Consider the following 14,008-nt stretch of genomic DNA (forward strand, 5'->3'; position numbering starts at 1 on the left):
GTCCCATGGTGTTTCTACTTGTTCATCTGTACAAACAATAGTACACGTGGTACCTTCAGGCATTTGGAAATTGCTTCCACAGGATGAAACAGACTTGGAGATCTACAACAAAAAAATTCTGATGTCTTGGCTGATTTCTTTTGATTTTCCCATGATGTCAAGCAGAGGCACTGAGTTTGAAGATAGGCTTATTGAGAACATTTGAGTCAATTGGAGGTGTACCTGTGGATGTATTTCAAGGCCTATCAGAAGCTTCTAAAGCAATGTCATTTTCTGGAATTTTCCAAGCTGTTTAAAATGCACAGTCAACTTAGTGTATGTAAACTTCTGACCCACTGGAATTGTGATACAGTGATTTATAAGTGAAATAACCTGCCTGTAAACAAAAAATTACTTGAGTCATGCAAGTAGATGTCCTAACAGACTTGCCAAAACTATAGTTTGTTAACAAGAAATTTGTGGAGTGGTTGAAACATTTGTGGAGTGGTATTGTAGTTTTACTGACTACAATACAAGTATGTAAACTCCCAACTTCAACTGTAGATGATTTTTTTCAGTACTTTTTACCCCCTTTTTCGTGATATTCAAATCGGTAGTTACAGTCTTGTCCCATCGCGGGAACTCCCATACGGATTCTAGAGAGGTGAAGGTCAAAAGCCATGCACCCTCCGAAACACAACCCCGCCAAACCGCACTGCTTCTTGACACACAGCACGTTTAATCCCGGAAACCTGCCGCACCAATGTGTCGGAGGAAACACTGTACAGTTGGCACCCGAAGTCAGCATGGATGCCCCCGGGCCGTCACAAGGAGTCGCTAGAGCGCGATGGGACAAGGACATCCCGCCGGCCAAACCATCCCCTAACAAGGACGACTCTGGGCCAATTGTGCGCAGCCTCATGGGTCTCCCATTCACAGCGGGTGGGGGCGCCTGTAGCACTGCAAAGTAGTGCCTTAGACTGCTGAGCCACTCGGGAGGCCTGAAGGTAGATTTTTACAAGCACTATAGACCATCACTCTAGGCCTGAGGTCAGTATAGTTATTGATACATGTAGCACAATTCTCCTAGCTTTCATCAATATCAATCAACCGTCCCAAGCCATGGCAGCGTGCAACAAAATTGTCTGACTTCACTGTTGCTGCCTGACCCCTCCATAAGGAGCCATGACCAGAGGCTTCATTCGCATTTAAACTGATGTAAATTTTTAGGATATAATTAAGATACACAGAATATTCATCTGCAGAAAAAATGCAAATGTATACAAATTAAGCCAAAAATTATTAGTGTCCAGTGTCCATGGCAACCATCAACAATCATTACAACAGTTCTTTCTATCTTCCCTTAATTGCTCCCTGTGAGGTTGAATTCTCAGATGACGCCCCCCCTCTCTGCCTTCACTCCCCAGAGCAGCTGCTCTGTGGTTTGGCTAACTAGCCTTCCCTAGTGCTCTGGGCTCTAGTTATGTAATGACTGCAGAGCAGATAGAATCATAGAGCCACATCCCCTGGTCAACTGAAAAGCATCCCAAATGGCACCCTATTCCCTATAGTGCACTCCCAAAAGTAGTGTACTACATTGGGAATAGAGTGCCATTTGGGAAGCACACACTGACTGCATGCATGGCCATCGTTAAGGTGAGCTGCTACAACAGAATCATTACAAGCACTTAAGCTTATTAAAATTGGCATGGGGCCCAATGTGGGGCAAGCCCCTGAGATGTTAGACAAAGGCACAGTGCAAGAGCCCATGAGAATGACTGAGTAGACTCTAGAGCATGTGTAGGGCAGCATACAAGTCCCACAGAAGAGGAAAAACAAGGTGACATAAAAATGAACAGTACATTATTCAAGTAACCTAAATGAAATACAAGATATAGGAGTGAGGTGTGGTGGGGGCTTTGGGGGTACCTGAGACCCAAGTGGAGGTTAAAGATGATATAGGCCACTTGTAATGCAGAGGAAATGCAGCACCTCCCAACCAAGACACACTCTCCTCTGAGCGAACTGCAAAGTCTCTTATGGTTGATTGATGAGAGCATTCGCAGCCAGGTCAATGCAAAGTTGTGAGCGAGCACTTAGTTGTGGCACCACACCAGAGTGGACAGACAGAAAAGAAGCCCCAGAATTTGTGGCCTCAGCTGGGTCCACTCTCTGGACATGTGGAGGTGGCGTGGAAGAAAGCCTGAAGTGACCCCAACTCAAACCCACAAACTTAGGTAAAAGCCCCGGGCTCTTTTACCTAAGCTCAAATAGAGTTACGAGGCAGATGCTTTCAGAGCCAATGATCCCTTGCAAATACAGAATGATGGCAGATGTGTGAAATTTGCATGTATGCATGAGGAGTTCAACTAGGACACTGTTTGAGAAAAAGGAGAGAAAATAAGGAGAGAAATGGGCATCAAGGAAAATAGGACAAGACTGATGAATGCCTGAACATAATACCGCAAAGAAAAAAACATTTGATTGGACTCATGTCACTACTTTAAGACTATGCCCATGGACATTGAGATACAAGATTAGAAAAAGAATAGTTAAGGCCTCCTGAGTGGCACAGTGGTCAAAGGCACTGCATCACAGTGCTAGCTGTGCCACTAGAGATCCTGGTTCGAGTCCAGACTGTCGCAGCCGGGCCGCGACCGGGAGACCCATGGGGCGGCGCACAATTGGCCCAGCGTCGTCCAGGTTAGGGGATGTTCTTGTCCCATCGCGCACTAGCGACTCCTGTGGCGGGCCTGGCGCAATGCACTCTGACACAGTCGCCAGGTGTACGGTGTATCCTCCAACATTGGTGGGCCTGGATTCCAGGTTAAGCGGGCATTGTGTCAAGAAGCAGTGCGGCTTGGCTGGGTTGTTTCAGAGGAAGCACAGCTCTCGACCTTCGCCTCTCCGGAGTCCGTACGGGAGTTGCAGAGATGGGAAAAGACTAACTACCAATTGGGAAGAAAAAGGGGTTAAAAAAATTAAAGTTAGGTAACACTTGCAATTCACACACACAAATTCCTCTAGCCATGTGAGCTCACTGAAATGAATGACTATATTCCCTAGGTGTGAATTAAGATTCATTCAGGACACAAATATTGCTTTACCCAATGTTAATATTGAAAAACTCACACATTAAATTGAAAAGAAACAAATATAAATCAAACTAAAGTGCCATGGGTAAAACAAACACACTTAGGCTTCACAGATTAATTCAGCCACCCAATCAACAGTGTTTAATCAGTAACAAATGGTACAAAATATAGCAGCCACAATCACCATACCACAGAGACTACAAAAGTGAATCAGGTACAATAGCTCAAATTGAAACAACCAAGTCATTCACTTTACAGTGCAGAGTATTTGATCATGTAACTTCCTGACAGTACATAGTACTGGCCATAAACCACAGTTAGTTGTTCAGGAACAGAAGGCTTCACAGGTTCTGATAAACATGAGTAGTCCTTAATCATGATAAAGCTGGGCCCACTGTTCCCTGGCAGCCTGCGAACCCCTCGCCTGTGAAATTGAGCTCTGTTATCCTGCTTCAAGAGGCTGGAGGGGTGTAAAGTAAACAGATTTGCATTCCACCTGTGTGTGTGTGATGGATAGGTGTGGAAGGAGCCAAGGGTGTGTGTGCTCTCCCTCTATTTTACCTCAGGGACCCAAGGGGGATATCACTCATGTGATGTCATCACACAGAGACAGAGGACTCCAGAGCGAAGGCAGAGTTTTATCAAGGGTGTCTGTCGTGTCACGTGAACGTGACTGAAGAATCTCAACAGCAAGTTACAAAAATTCTCATTCCCCCCCCCCTCTCTGTATAGCTGCACTATCCTTTGCATCGGTTGCCATGATGCTGCTCTTTGGCGTCGCCAAATGTTTTAGTAATTCCAACACGTCGCCTCCACCTAAATGCAGCTGGGTTATCCATGAATCAGCGGAAGTTCAGTTGAGGCCACACCTGCCTCAGAGCTTATTACCTCCTATACTTAATACTGCAGCACACCCAAACTACCTATTCCCGACCAACTACCACAGTGAACACATGCTTCAATTTCTGCCTCAGCTTCTTTTAAAAACGACGGAGCAGCAGCATGCAGAGCAACTCAAAAACATAGCCATAGCTTGAGTGCTCCCTGGAGGACAATCACAGAATTTGACGCATAATACATTGCAGTGCAATGAGAGAGGCCTGCCTTTTGTAGGTGTGAATGGTCATCGTGGCTGCAACTACTGTATGCAGATAACCAAGAACATTCTAGACAAGAAAAATAATGTAGTTGGAACAACTGTCATGGAAGGGGAGAGAGTCTGACCTGATGACTATGAGGTGGTCATGCCTGCCGATCTTGGCAATGGTAGAAGCTCTTCACAAATTTTCTAAATGTTTGTTCTCGCCACTGTGCCTGGTGGCATTCCAGGAGCTTCCTCAAGGTCAGTCTTGGCTTTGCTGTCCCCTTTCTCTTCTGAGCCTTCTTATATTTCTTTGCGGTTTAGGATTCCTCTTAGCCTTTCGAGCCTCAGAAGTTACTCCTTTTCGGGCTGCCTTACCAACACCGCAGTACATGGAGGCATCTGGAAAAAGAGACAACAATGGATTAGACTACATAAGATGTCATACTGCCACTTTTCCACTTTCAAAACCAGGAAAAACTAGACCTAAGGATAGCCAAGCATGGTGGTTCAAGGAAGTAAACATGTATTCTTAAACTAATTGGATATTTTGCCGCAAAGTGCCAGTGCTGCAAATACTGATAATAAGTGGGGACATCTCTTCATTTCACACAACTGAAAGAAAGTAATACTCAAGAAAATAAAAGGTGTTACCGTTTAGCTTTACTTACAGTGAGGACAAAAGTCTCCAACCACAAAGCTCTTCACTTCCAGTAGCTCTCTATTCTCTGCCGAATCTTTCCTGGCCTGGAATGTTGAGAAGTGTATTGCTAGCCACCAGTCCTTTCTGTACTCCATCTCCTCTGCAAAAATCTTCAGCCATTGTTTTCTAAAGAAAATGTAATTGGCACAAATTAAGCATGACATAAGGACTTGCCAATTTGCCATGAGAAGAGATAAGCAATGTATGCCGAATTTAATTTCAAAGGGAGTGCATTTTCAATGTCCTCCTTTTGAGAGAGAGTAGTGTGGATTCATGCAGCCATCCTTACTTCATCCTCAGTCTCTTGATGATGTTCATCAAATGGTTCCAGACATCCAAGTTGCTCCTCCAACTGGAGTAGTCCAGGAGATCCAGAACCACACCTAGAGCCTTTTGAAGATCACCCTCATTCTCTGGGGGAAAAAACTCATCCTTTACTATGAACATCTTCATAGGACCAACATCAATGTGAAGAGCACATCCAAACACATGAATCTGAATGCGTAACAAAGCCCGAGGACAGAAACACGCACGAAAACATTGAAAAATGACTAAAACATCAAGATAGACTTTAAAATTACTAGTTTTCCCTCATTTTACACCCCATTGTCCCTTTAAGACACTCAAAATCAATATATTGTTATTATTATTCTATATTCACATACCCGACTGTACCAGAAGAGAACAGTATTCCGGCATCAACTCATGACTTGGGACCAATGTATGCAGGATCTAAGGCAAATGTAATCGAAAACATGGACTCATTAAACAGTACAGTACCAGTAGGCTATTGAGGGGCAGAGTGCAGGACTAACTGTAGCCTAGAGATTTCACCTTACTGTGATTTTTTTTTTAAATGAAATGGTCAAAAAGAAACAAATTGCTTCTTAGCAAAAAAACATTTCTAAAGCAAGAATTTTGCTAGTACTGTCTGGGAGAGGTATGTGTGGGGAGGAGAAATCCGAAAACTAGCTGTTATTGGCAGAGACGTTTGGAACTCTTTCTTATTGGTCTATTAACAAATTGACCACCTGGTGATGTCACCAGGCAGACCAAAACTCCACCCCACCAAAACAGGCGGACATTTCAGGCGTCTCTTCAAACAACTTATACACTAAAAGGACATATATTTTCACAGTATTATTCAAACCTGTGGAAATGTATATAAAACACAGGAAAATATTTTACTGCACTGGGCCTTTAATAATGATAATAGTGCCCAACATATCAGCTAGATTCCCCTGTTAAGGGGAGCAATGGTCTCAGTACTACCTTCAGCACTTTGAGAAGTTTCTTCTGTGGGTGGTTCTGTTTCTTCATGTACCGGTATAGGTAGACATGGGCATTGGGGTTGGGTGGGAAACTGTCGTCATAGGCATAGTCATTTAGAACCTTCACAGCTCCCTCGTGATCGTTGTAGAATTCCAGCATCTGCCATTGGCACACGCAAGTCAAAACATTAGATCATCATAGGTAGTCTGATAAGGGAAAGTAGTTCAATGATGGAAAATAAATACAATGATGGAAAAAGGGGATGCCAGGGGCCATGTTAAGTAGGGCAAATTGTAGTAAATCATTTTGAAATGGAAAAATGAAAACAAATATTTTTACTGGACAAATTCAGGTAGTATGTTACCGTTTGGTTTGGAAATTGTTCTTGTTTCATGCCTACTGAACACGAAGCAGTACTTACATCAATGTAACTCAGAACAAAAGGATCCCAGACGCCAGGAAGCTTCATGATCTCCTTCAGGTTCACAGAAGATTGTCGGAAGTAGCTATGCATTTCTTGGTTGACAGCTGCATCATACTCATCTAAAATATGTTAAAGTCCATGTTATGCCAAAGCACAACCACAGGTTATGGTTACATTTGATTTGGCCATGCTTTTTGAAATGTATTGGAATTGTCCCTAAAGACGCAGTTACATTATCTGGCCAGTAGATGGTGACGTAACATACAGATTTCCACTATTGCAATGTCATTGAAACCAATAAAAAATGGATACTTGGGGGTTGCCAGGTGTCCTCTTACCTGTGCTGGATGCAGTGGCTTTCTTGTCACACCAGATGAAGTAATCCAGGAACCCACTATAGGCCTGGATCAGCCTAATCCTCTGGGACTGACCGGCTGACTGCTTGCCATACCTCCAGCTCTCAGCGATGGACAGCTGAAGTTTGGCATCCTCAAACTGCCCATTGACCAGGAGATGGAACGAGTGCTCCAGACAGACCTTCAGGACAAACCAATTCTTCAATGCACATTGGCATACACTTCCATTGCAAACACATTGTTTACACATTCCATCTATTTGTTTGTTTTTGAAGGTGTCATAATTGCTTCATAACAAAAGTATAGACATGTTGACTGTCCTATTTAAACTTAGCCCGGTTCCTCTCTAGGTTTCTTCCTAGGTTTTGGCCTTTCTAGGAGTTTTTCCTAGCCACCGTGCTTTTACACCTGCATTGTTTGCTGTTTGGGGTTTTAGGCTGGGTTTCTGTACAGCACTTTGAGATATCAGCTGATGTACGAAGGGCTATATAAATAAATTTGATTTGATTTGATTTGTTTGTTTTTGAAGGTGTCATAATTGCTTCATAACAAAAGTATAGACATGTTGACTGTCCTATTTAAACTTTTTTTTAACCTATTGACTTAGGGTACTTTAGTTGGGCTGATAGGGTAGAGATCAAGAGGTCAATTATGGACCCTACCTTCAGGTAATGCTTTACTCCCGAGTGTTTCACTCGCTCATAGAAACTGTTGTAGTCTTCCAGCTTCGAGTCGGGATGGTGGTGTAGTATCTCTGTGCCTATCCTCCAAATTATCTGAAAGACAACGTTTGTTCAAACTTAGCATTTATACAGTACTTCTTAGCTACCCTTTGTGAGAGTTCAGTCGGTGCAAAGATTGACCTACCTCAGCGTAGAGTTGTGGCATGTTTGCGGTGGTATCCTCCAGTGTCTGTGAGTAACTGGCCATGTACTCTGCGGCATCCTGCCATCTATGGTGCAGCAAGACCTCCCTAATGTGCTGGAGGCAGTTCCTTGTGGTCTTGTGAAAGCCAGTCTCACGGGGTGTCTCTAATGAAAAACAGACATTGCCACTGGTTAATAAGAGCATCGTATAAAATCGGGCATTAACATACACTACATGACCAAAGGTATGTGGACAGCTGCTCGTCCAACATCTCATTCCAAAATCGCGGGCATTAATATGGAGTTGTAACCCCCCTTTGCTAAACATAACAGCCTCCACTCTTCAGGGAAGGCTTTCCACTTAATGTTGGAACATTGCCGCGGGGACTTGCTTCCATTCAGCCACAAGAGCATTCGTGAGGTCGGGCACTGATGTTGGGCGATTAGGCCTGGCTGGCAGTCGGCGTTCCAATTCATCCCAATGGGGTTGAGGTCTGGGCTCTGTGCTAGCCAGTCAAGTTAGTCCACATCGATCTCAACAAACAATTTCTGTATGGACTTTGTGCACAGGGGAATTGACATGCTGAAACAGAAAAGAGCCTTTCTCAAACTGTTGCCACAAAGTTGCAAGCACAGAATCGTCTAGAATGTCATTGTATGCTGTAAGCGCTAAGCCCTCTTCAATGGAACTACAGGGCCTACCCCAAAGCATGAAAAACAGCCCAATACCATTATTCCTACACTTTACAGTTGTCACTATGCATTCGGGCAGGTAGTGTTCTCCTGGCATTCGCCAAACCCAGATTAATTCGTCGGACTTCTAGATGGTTAAAGCGTGATTCATCACTCCAGATAATGTTTGTCCACTGCTCCAGAGTTCAATGACAGCGAGCTTTACACTACTCCAGCCGACGCTCCCGACAAACAGTTATTGTGCTGAAGTTGCTTTCAGAGGCCGTTTGGATCTCAGTAGTGAGTATTGCAACTGAGGATGATTTCTACGAGCTATGTGCTTCAGCACTCGGCAGTTGTTTGTGAGTGTATGGGCTACCACTTCACAGCTGAGCTGTTGTTGCTCTAAGATGTTTCCACTTCACAATAACTGCACTTACAGTTGGCAGCTCTAGCAGGGCAGAAACTTGACAAACTGACTTGTTGGAAAGGTGGCATCCTATGATGGTGCCACGTTGAAAGTCACTGAGCTCTTCAGTAAGACCATTCTTTGGCCAATGGGATTCTCTGGAGATTGCATGGCTGTGTATTCGATTTTATACATCTGTGATGGAGTGGCTGAAATAGCCAAATCTACTAATTTGAAGGGGTGTCCACATACTTTTGTGTATATATAGTGTATGTAGTACCAGTCAGTAAACAGCAGCTTGAACTAGCTAACTAGCTGGTTTAGCTTACTCAAGGGTTCACATATTCTTCTGCACAGTGCATTTTATAAATTACCTTTAAATAAAGGAGGCGCCAGGGGAAGGTTTGGCTTGTTGATTCGTTTTCTGTTGATTGATTCATCGTCATCTGAAGACTCATTTTCGCCCTGTTCTTCACCGGGCACCCTCAGTTCTGACTCTAGATCATCCATGACCCACCGTTCAAAGTTCGACCTATTTTCGTTAACATATATTTGATGTGAATTTGCGCCAAACACCATGCACGATAACAGCGTCTTATCAGCGACACAAAAAAGGTACTTCCGGGTCACGGAAGTCGTTTTTCAAAATAAAAGTCGCCCACGTAATAGTAGAAAAGTTGCATTAACCTATATTTATTCATGACACGAAACACAGCCCTTATTAAATGTTTCTAAAATTCCGTAAGGGAAAAATGAATTGTGGAAAAACGATTGGAACCATTTCCCTGTTTGGGTATTATGACATGGCCACTTTGGGGCTCTGTAGCTGGGATAGGCAACTCTGTTCCTGGAGTGCAGGAAGAACTACAGGATTTTGTTCCAACTAGGCACCACATCTGACAAACTGAGCTAATTGATCAGTTCAATGATTGCCTAAATTCAACACACCCGCTGTTCCAGGTTGGTAAATCAAAAACATGAAGTGTCTGGGGCACTCCAGGACCATGGTTGCCTCGCCCTGCACTATAGGCCCATAAATTACATATTGGCTTACATTGAAAAAACTATTCTAGATGCTGAAATAAAGTGGGGTTGGGATTACTCACTAGGGTATTTAATTTTAATTTGACTTTATAACAAGAGGGCTTTGTGTTCGAGCCTATTTAAGAAATAAGAGGTAGGCCTACCTGTTTCACAGACAATTATAGGCTATACTATCCATAGACCTAACCTATATAATAATGATTTAACAACAATATACTGGAATAAGATATAATAAATTAGGGAAGGGAGCACGCTGCAGAGGTCTGGTGTTGGTGGAAGAACTGGTAAAGGGTGGACCTAGTGCTAAAGTAGGAGTTGACTGTACTGATAGTGACGCTGTTGTCTGGGGTGATGAGGGTTAACTGTGGAGTTGACAGTACTGATAAATGCATAGATCAGAATAATTTTACACAACAGATGATAAATTAAAATAAGGCTGTTGAACCACCAAATCTGAAGCATAAATTGTATGGGGGGTGGCACGGATATTGTGAATGATCAGAATGTTAAGACTCAAATGTTTGTGGTGGGGGGGACATAAATGCATTTTGGGATTGTCATCATATTTCAATGGCAATACATACACAAATTTTGAGAGGAAGTTGCCAAAACCTTGCAATGGCCAATTGGAAAAACAATTGTCACTAATAAACATAGTGTAAAACATCTTAGGAATATGTGGGACAAGAATAGAGGTTTTGGTAATCAGCCTCAGCCTCAGTTTAGCCTAATTTTTTGTTAATCAGATTGAGGAATAGGTTGAATTGACCAATCCGTTGGGCCGTCATGAGGATGACTGCACAAATTTAAGTCAGTGCAACAGTCAGACTGAACTAATTGATACAAAAACACCAAACACAGAGGGGGGAGGAGAAATGCAGTGAAAGGTAAATATGGTGATGAACGTGTCACACAGCACAAGAAACCCCAAACACTTTTGTTTTTGTAAACCACCAAACTGTAAACAAGCACTGATTGTGTTGGCCTATCTACAGATAGTCAAAAGGATGTTGAATCTGCTATTTTTCTATGCAACTCAATCATGTTGAGTTCAAGTACAGCCATTGTAAAATGGATTTAGCCTTAAAGGGGACTGTGACACAGATATACAATCTATTGCTCGTGACAACAAAGTGAAATTAAACTAAATGGTAACAGAGAATGTAAATGAGGCTCAGGCACAAAATCTTTGGTAGGCTTAGTGCCTCACTTCCCTAGAATCATGTCGGTAAGTAGGCCTCAAATAGTACTGGGGAAAATATTAATATTATTATTATCAATATCTCAAGTATTGCCTTTATTGGTTAAAATAAAGGCCAGCATCCCGGAGTCGCCTCTTCACTGTTATCGTTAAGACTGGTGTTTTGTTTCTGGCCATTTTGAGCCTGTAATCGAACCCACAAATGCTGATGCTCAAAAATACTCAACTATTTTAAAGAAAGACAGTTTTATTGCTTCTTTAATCAGGACAACAGTTTTCAGCTGTGTTAACATACTTGCAAAAGGGTTTTCTAATGATCAATTAGCCTTTTAAAATGATAAACTTGGATTAGCTAACAACGTGCCATTGGAACACAGGAGTGATGATTGCTGATAATGGACCTCTGTACGCCTATGTAGATATTCCATTAAAAATCTGCCATTTCCAGCTACAATAGTCATTTACAACATTAACAATGTCTACACCCTATTTCTGATCAATTTTATGTTATTTTAATGGACAAAAAATGTGCAACAAGGACATTACTAAGTGACCCCAAACTGTGGCATTGGACGAAGATAGAGAGGCATAGTATAGAATGAAGTATATACATATGAGATGGGTGATGCAATATTTACACACAATTAAAGATACCTAGGAATGGTATAGAGTACAGTTTATACATATGAGATGAGTAATGCAAGACACGGAGACATTATTAAAGTGGCTAGTGTTTAATTTCCTTAAAGTGGCCAGTGATTCCTAATCTATGTCTATAGGCAGCAGCCTCTGATGTGCTGGAGATGGCTGTTTAACAGTCAGTGGTGTAGTATAGAATAAGAGTAGGTAACAACACATGCGCTATGCTGATCCTCAACACGGGAGCCCCTCAGGGGTGCGTGCTCAATCCCCTCCTCTACTCCCTGTTCACTCATGACTGCATGACTCCAACACCATCATTAAGTTTGCAGATGACACAACAGTGGTAGGTCTGATCACCGACAACAACGAGACAGCCTATACAGCGAGGAGGTCAGAGACCTGGCCGTGTGGTTTCAGGACAACAACCTCTCCCTCAACGTGATCAAGACAAAGGAGATTGTGGACTACAGGAAAAAGAGGATGAGCACGCCCCCATTAACATCTACTGGGCTGTAGTGGTGGAGCAGGTTGAGAGCTTCAAGTTCCTTGGTGTCCACATCACCAACCAACTAACATGGTCCAAGCACACCAAGACAGTTGTGAAGAGGCCACAACATAACCTATTCCCCCTCAGGGGAGTGAAAAGATTTGTCATGGGTCCTCAGATCCTCAAAAGGTCCTACAGCTGCACCATCGAGAGCATCTTGACTGGCTTAGTACATCACTGGAGCCAAGCTTTCTGCCATCCGGAACCTCTATACCAGGCGGTGTCAGACTCCAGCCACCCTAGTCATAGACTGTTCTCTCAGCTACCGCACGGCAAGCGGTACCGGAGCGCCAAGTCTAGGTCCAAGTGGTTTCTAAACAGCTTCTAACCCCAAGCCATAAGACTTCTGAACATCTAATCAAATGGCTACCCAGACTATTTGGATTGCCCCCCCCTTACACCGCTGCTACTCTGTTATTATCTGTGCATTGTCACTTTAATAACTACCTACATGTACATATTACCCTGACTAACCAGTGCCCCCGCACATTGACTCAGTACCGGTACCCCCTGTATATAGTCTCACTACTGTAATTTTACTGCTGCTCTTTAATTACTTGTTCCTTTTATTTCTTATTCGTATTTTTTAAACTACATTGTTGGTTAGGGGCTTGTAAGTAAACATTTCACTGGCATGTGACTAATAACAGTTTATTTGATTTATAGAATACAATACAGAAATACATATGAGATGGTGTGATGCAATATGTAAACACAATTTAAAAGTGACTAAGATACCGTAGAATAGTGTGGAGTGCAGTATTGTCTGCCGTATTTTTTCGCTTTGCTCTTGTTTTCCTTATTAGGATGTTGGCGGGCGGAGCTGGGAGGGTCGTCAGCGACATGGGACACACCTGGGCCCGGGTGTGTCCCCGGATAAATGCACCAATTCCCCATTCATTGGGGAGACTCTCCATGCATGCACACTTATAGATTTTGGTTGTGGCCGTTTGGTTGCTTTGGTACCTTTCAACACACTTCATTATCACCTTTATGCACACAAACACTCACCATTGTTAATTTATCTTAGTTTACTTCAGTTAATAAATATATTTTGTTATTCCTTATCTCCACCTTGTCTCATTTTTGTTACGAACTTCGAGCTGGTTCGTGATTAGATTAGTAATGCTAGATACGGAAATATTATTAAAGTGGCAGTGATCCATTTCTAAAATTGGCATTGATTCCAAATCTTTGTCTATAGGAAGCTGCCTCTGATGTGCTAGTGATGTTTCGCAGTCTGATGGCCTTGAGATCGAGAGACTGAAAAACAGCTTCTGTCTACACAGACCCTGGTTCGATTCCAGGTTGTATCACACGCAGCTGTGATTGGGAGTCCCATGGGGGGAAGCGCACAATTGGCCCAGCGCTGTCCGGGTTTATCCGGGGTAGGCCGTAATTCTAAATAATAAATTATTTTTAACTGACTTTCCTAGATAAATGTTAAATAAAAAAATGTAATTAAATAAATTGTCTTTTGTATTGGCCTGTAATTTGTTGCAATGCTTTTTTTTGTCATTTCATTGGCAATGACATGCATCTTGGATCATTACCGTCATTGAGGGTCCTCCCAAATATGAGTAAAATTATGTCCTCAGGTTTAATGGGGGGGGATTGTAGTCTAGTCGGGTGGGAGTGGCTACTATTTTGATAACAGGTGAAACAAAAACAACTGGATCGCCAACCCGTAGCTTCGTCCAGCAACTAGGCATTTGTA

At 42.8% G+C, this 14,008-nt stretch overlaps 1 protein-coding gene across 2 annotated transcripts; it reads right to left on the reverse strand.

Annotated features, from left to right (window-relative positions):
• Positions 1-259: 259 nt before the first annotated feature.
• taf1a (TATA box binding protein (TBP)-associated factor, RNA polymerase I, A) lies at positions 260-9,465 on the reverse strand. 2 transcript variants are annotated; one of them, XR_006831743.1, is made up of 11 exons: positions 9,232-9,465; positions 7,778-7,941; positions 7,573-7,686; positions 6,893-7,091; positions 6,552-6,673; positions 6,131-6,289; positions 5,524-5,590; positions 5,148-5,271; positions 4,827-4,984; positions 4,299-4,557; positions 260-2,927 (listed from the first exon to the last, which is right to left on the reverse strand). XR_006831743.1 is itself a non-coding variant. In XM_046297918.1 (10 exons), exons 1-10 carry the CDS (start codon positions 9,434-9,436, stop codon positions 4,418-4,420), a joined length of 1,452 nt encoding a protein of 483 aa, XP_046153874.1. In that variant the 5' UTR covers positions 9,437-9,465; the 3' UTR covers positions 3,189-4,417. The 2 variants fall into 2 exon arrangements, 1 of the variants encoding a protein (XP_046153874.1); XM_046297918.1 differs by lacking the exon at positions 260-2,927 and having other exon boundaries at positions 3,189-4,557.
• Positions 9,466-14,008: the final 4,543 nt, after the last annotated feature.

This window comes from Oncorhynchus gorbuscha, linkage group LG14 (assembly GCF_021184085.1).
Source record: "Oncorhynchus gorbuscha isolate QuinsamMale2020 ecotype Even-year linkage group LG14, OgorEven_v1.0, whole genome shotgun sequence".
Lineage (NCBI taxonomy): Eukaryota > Metazoa > Chordata > Actinopteri > Salmoniformes > Salmonidae > Oncorhynchus > Oncorhynchus gorbuscha.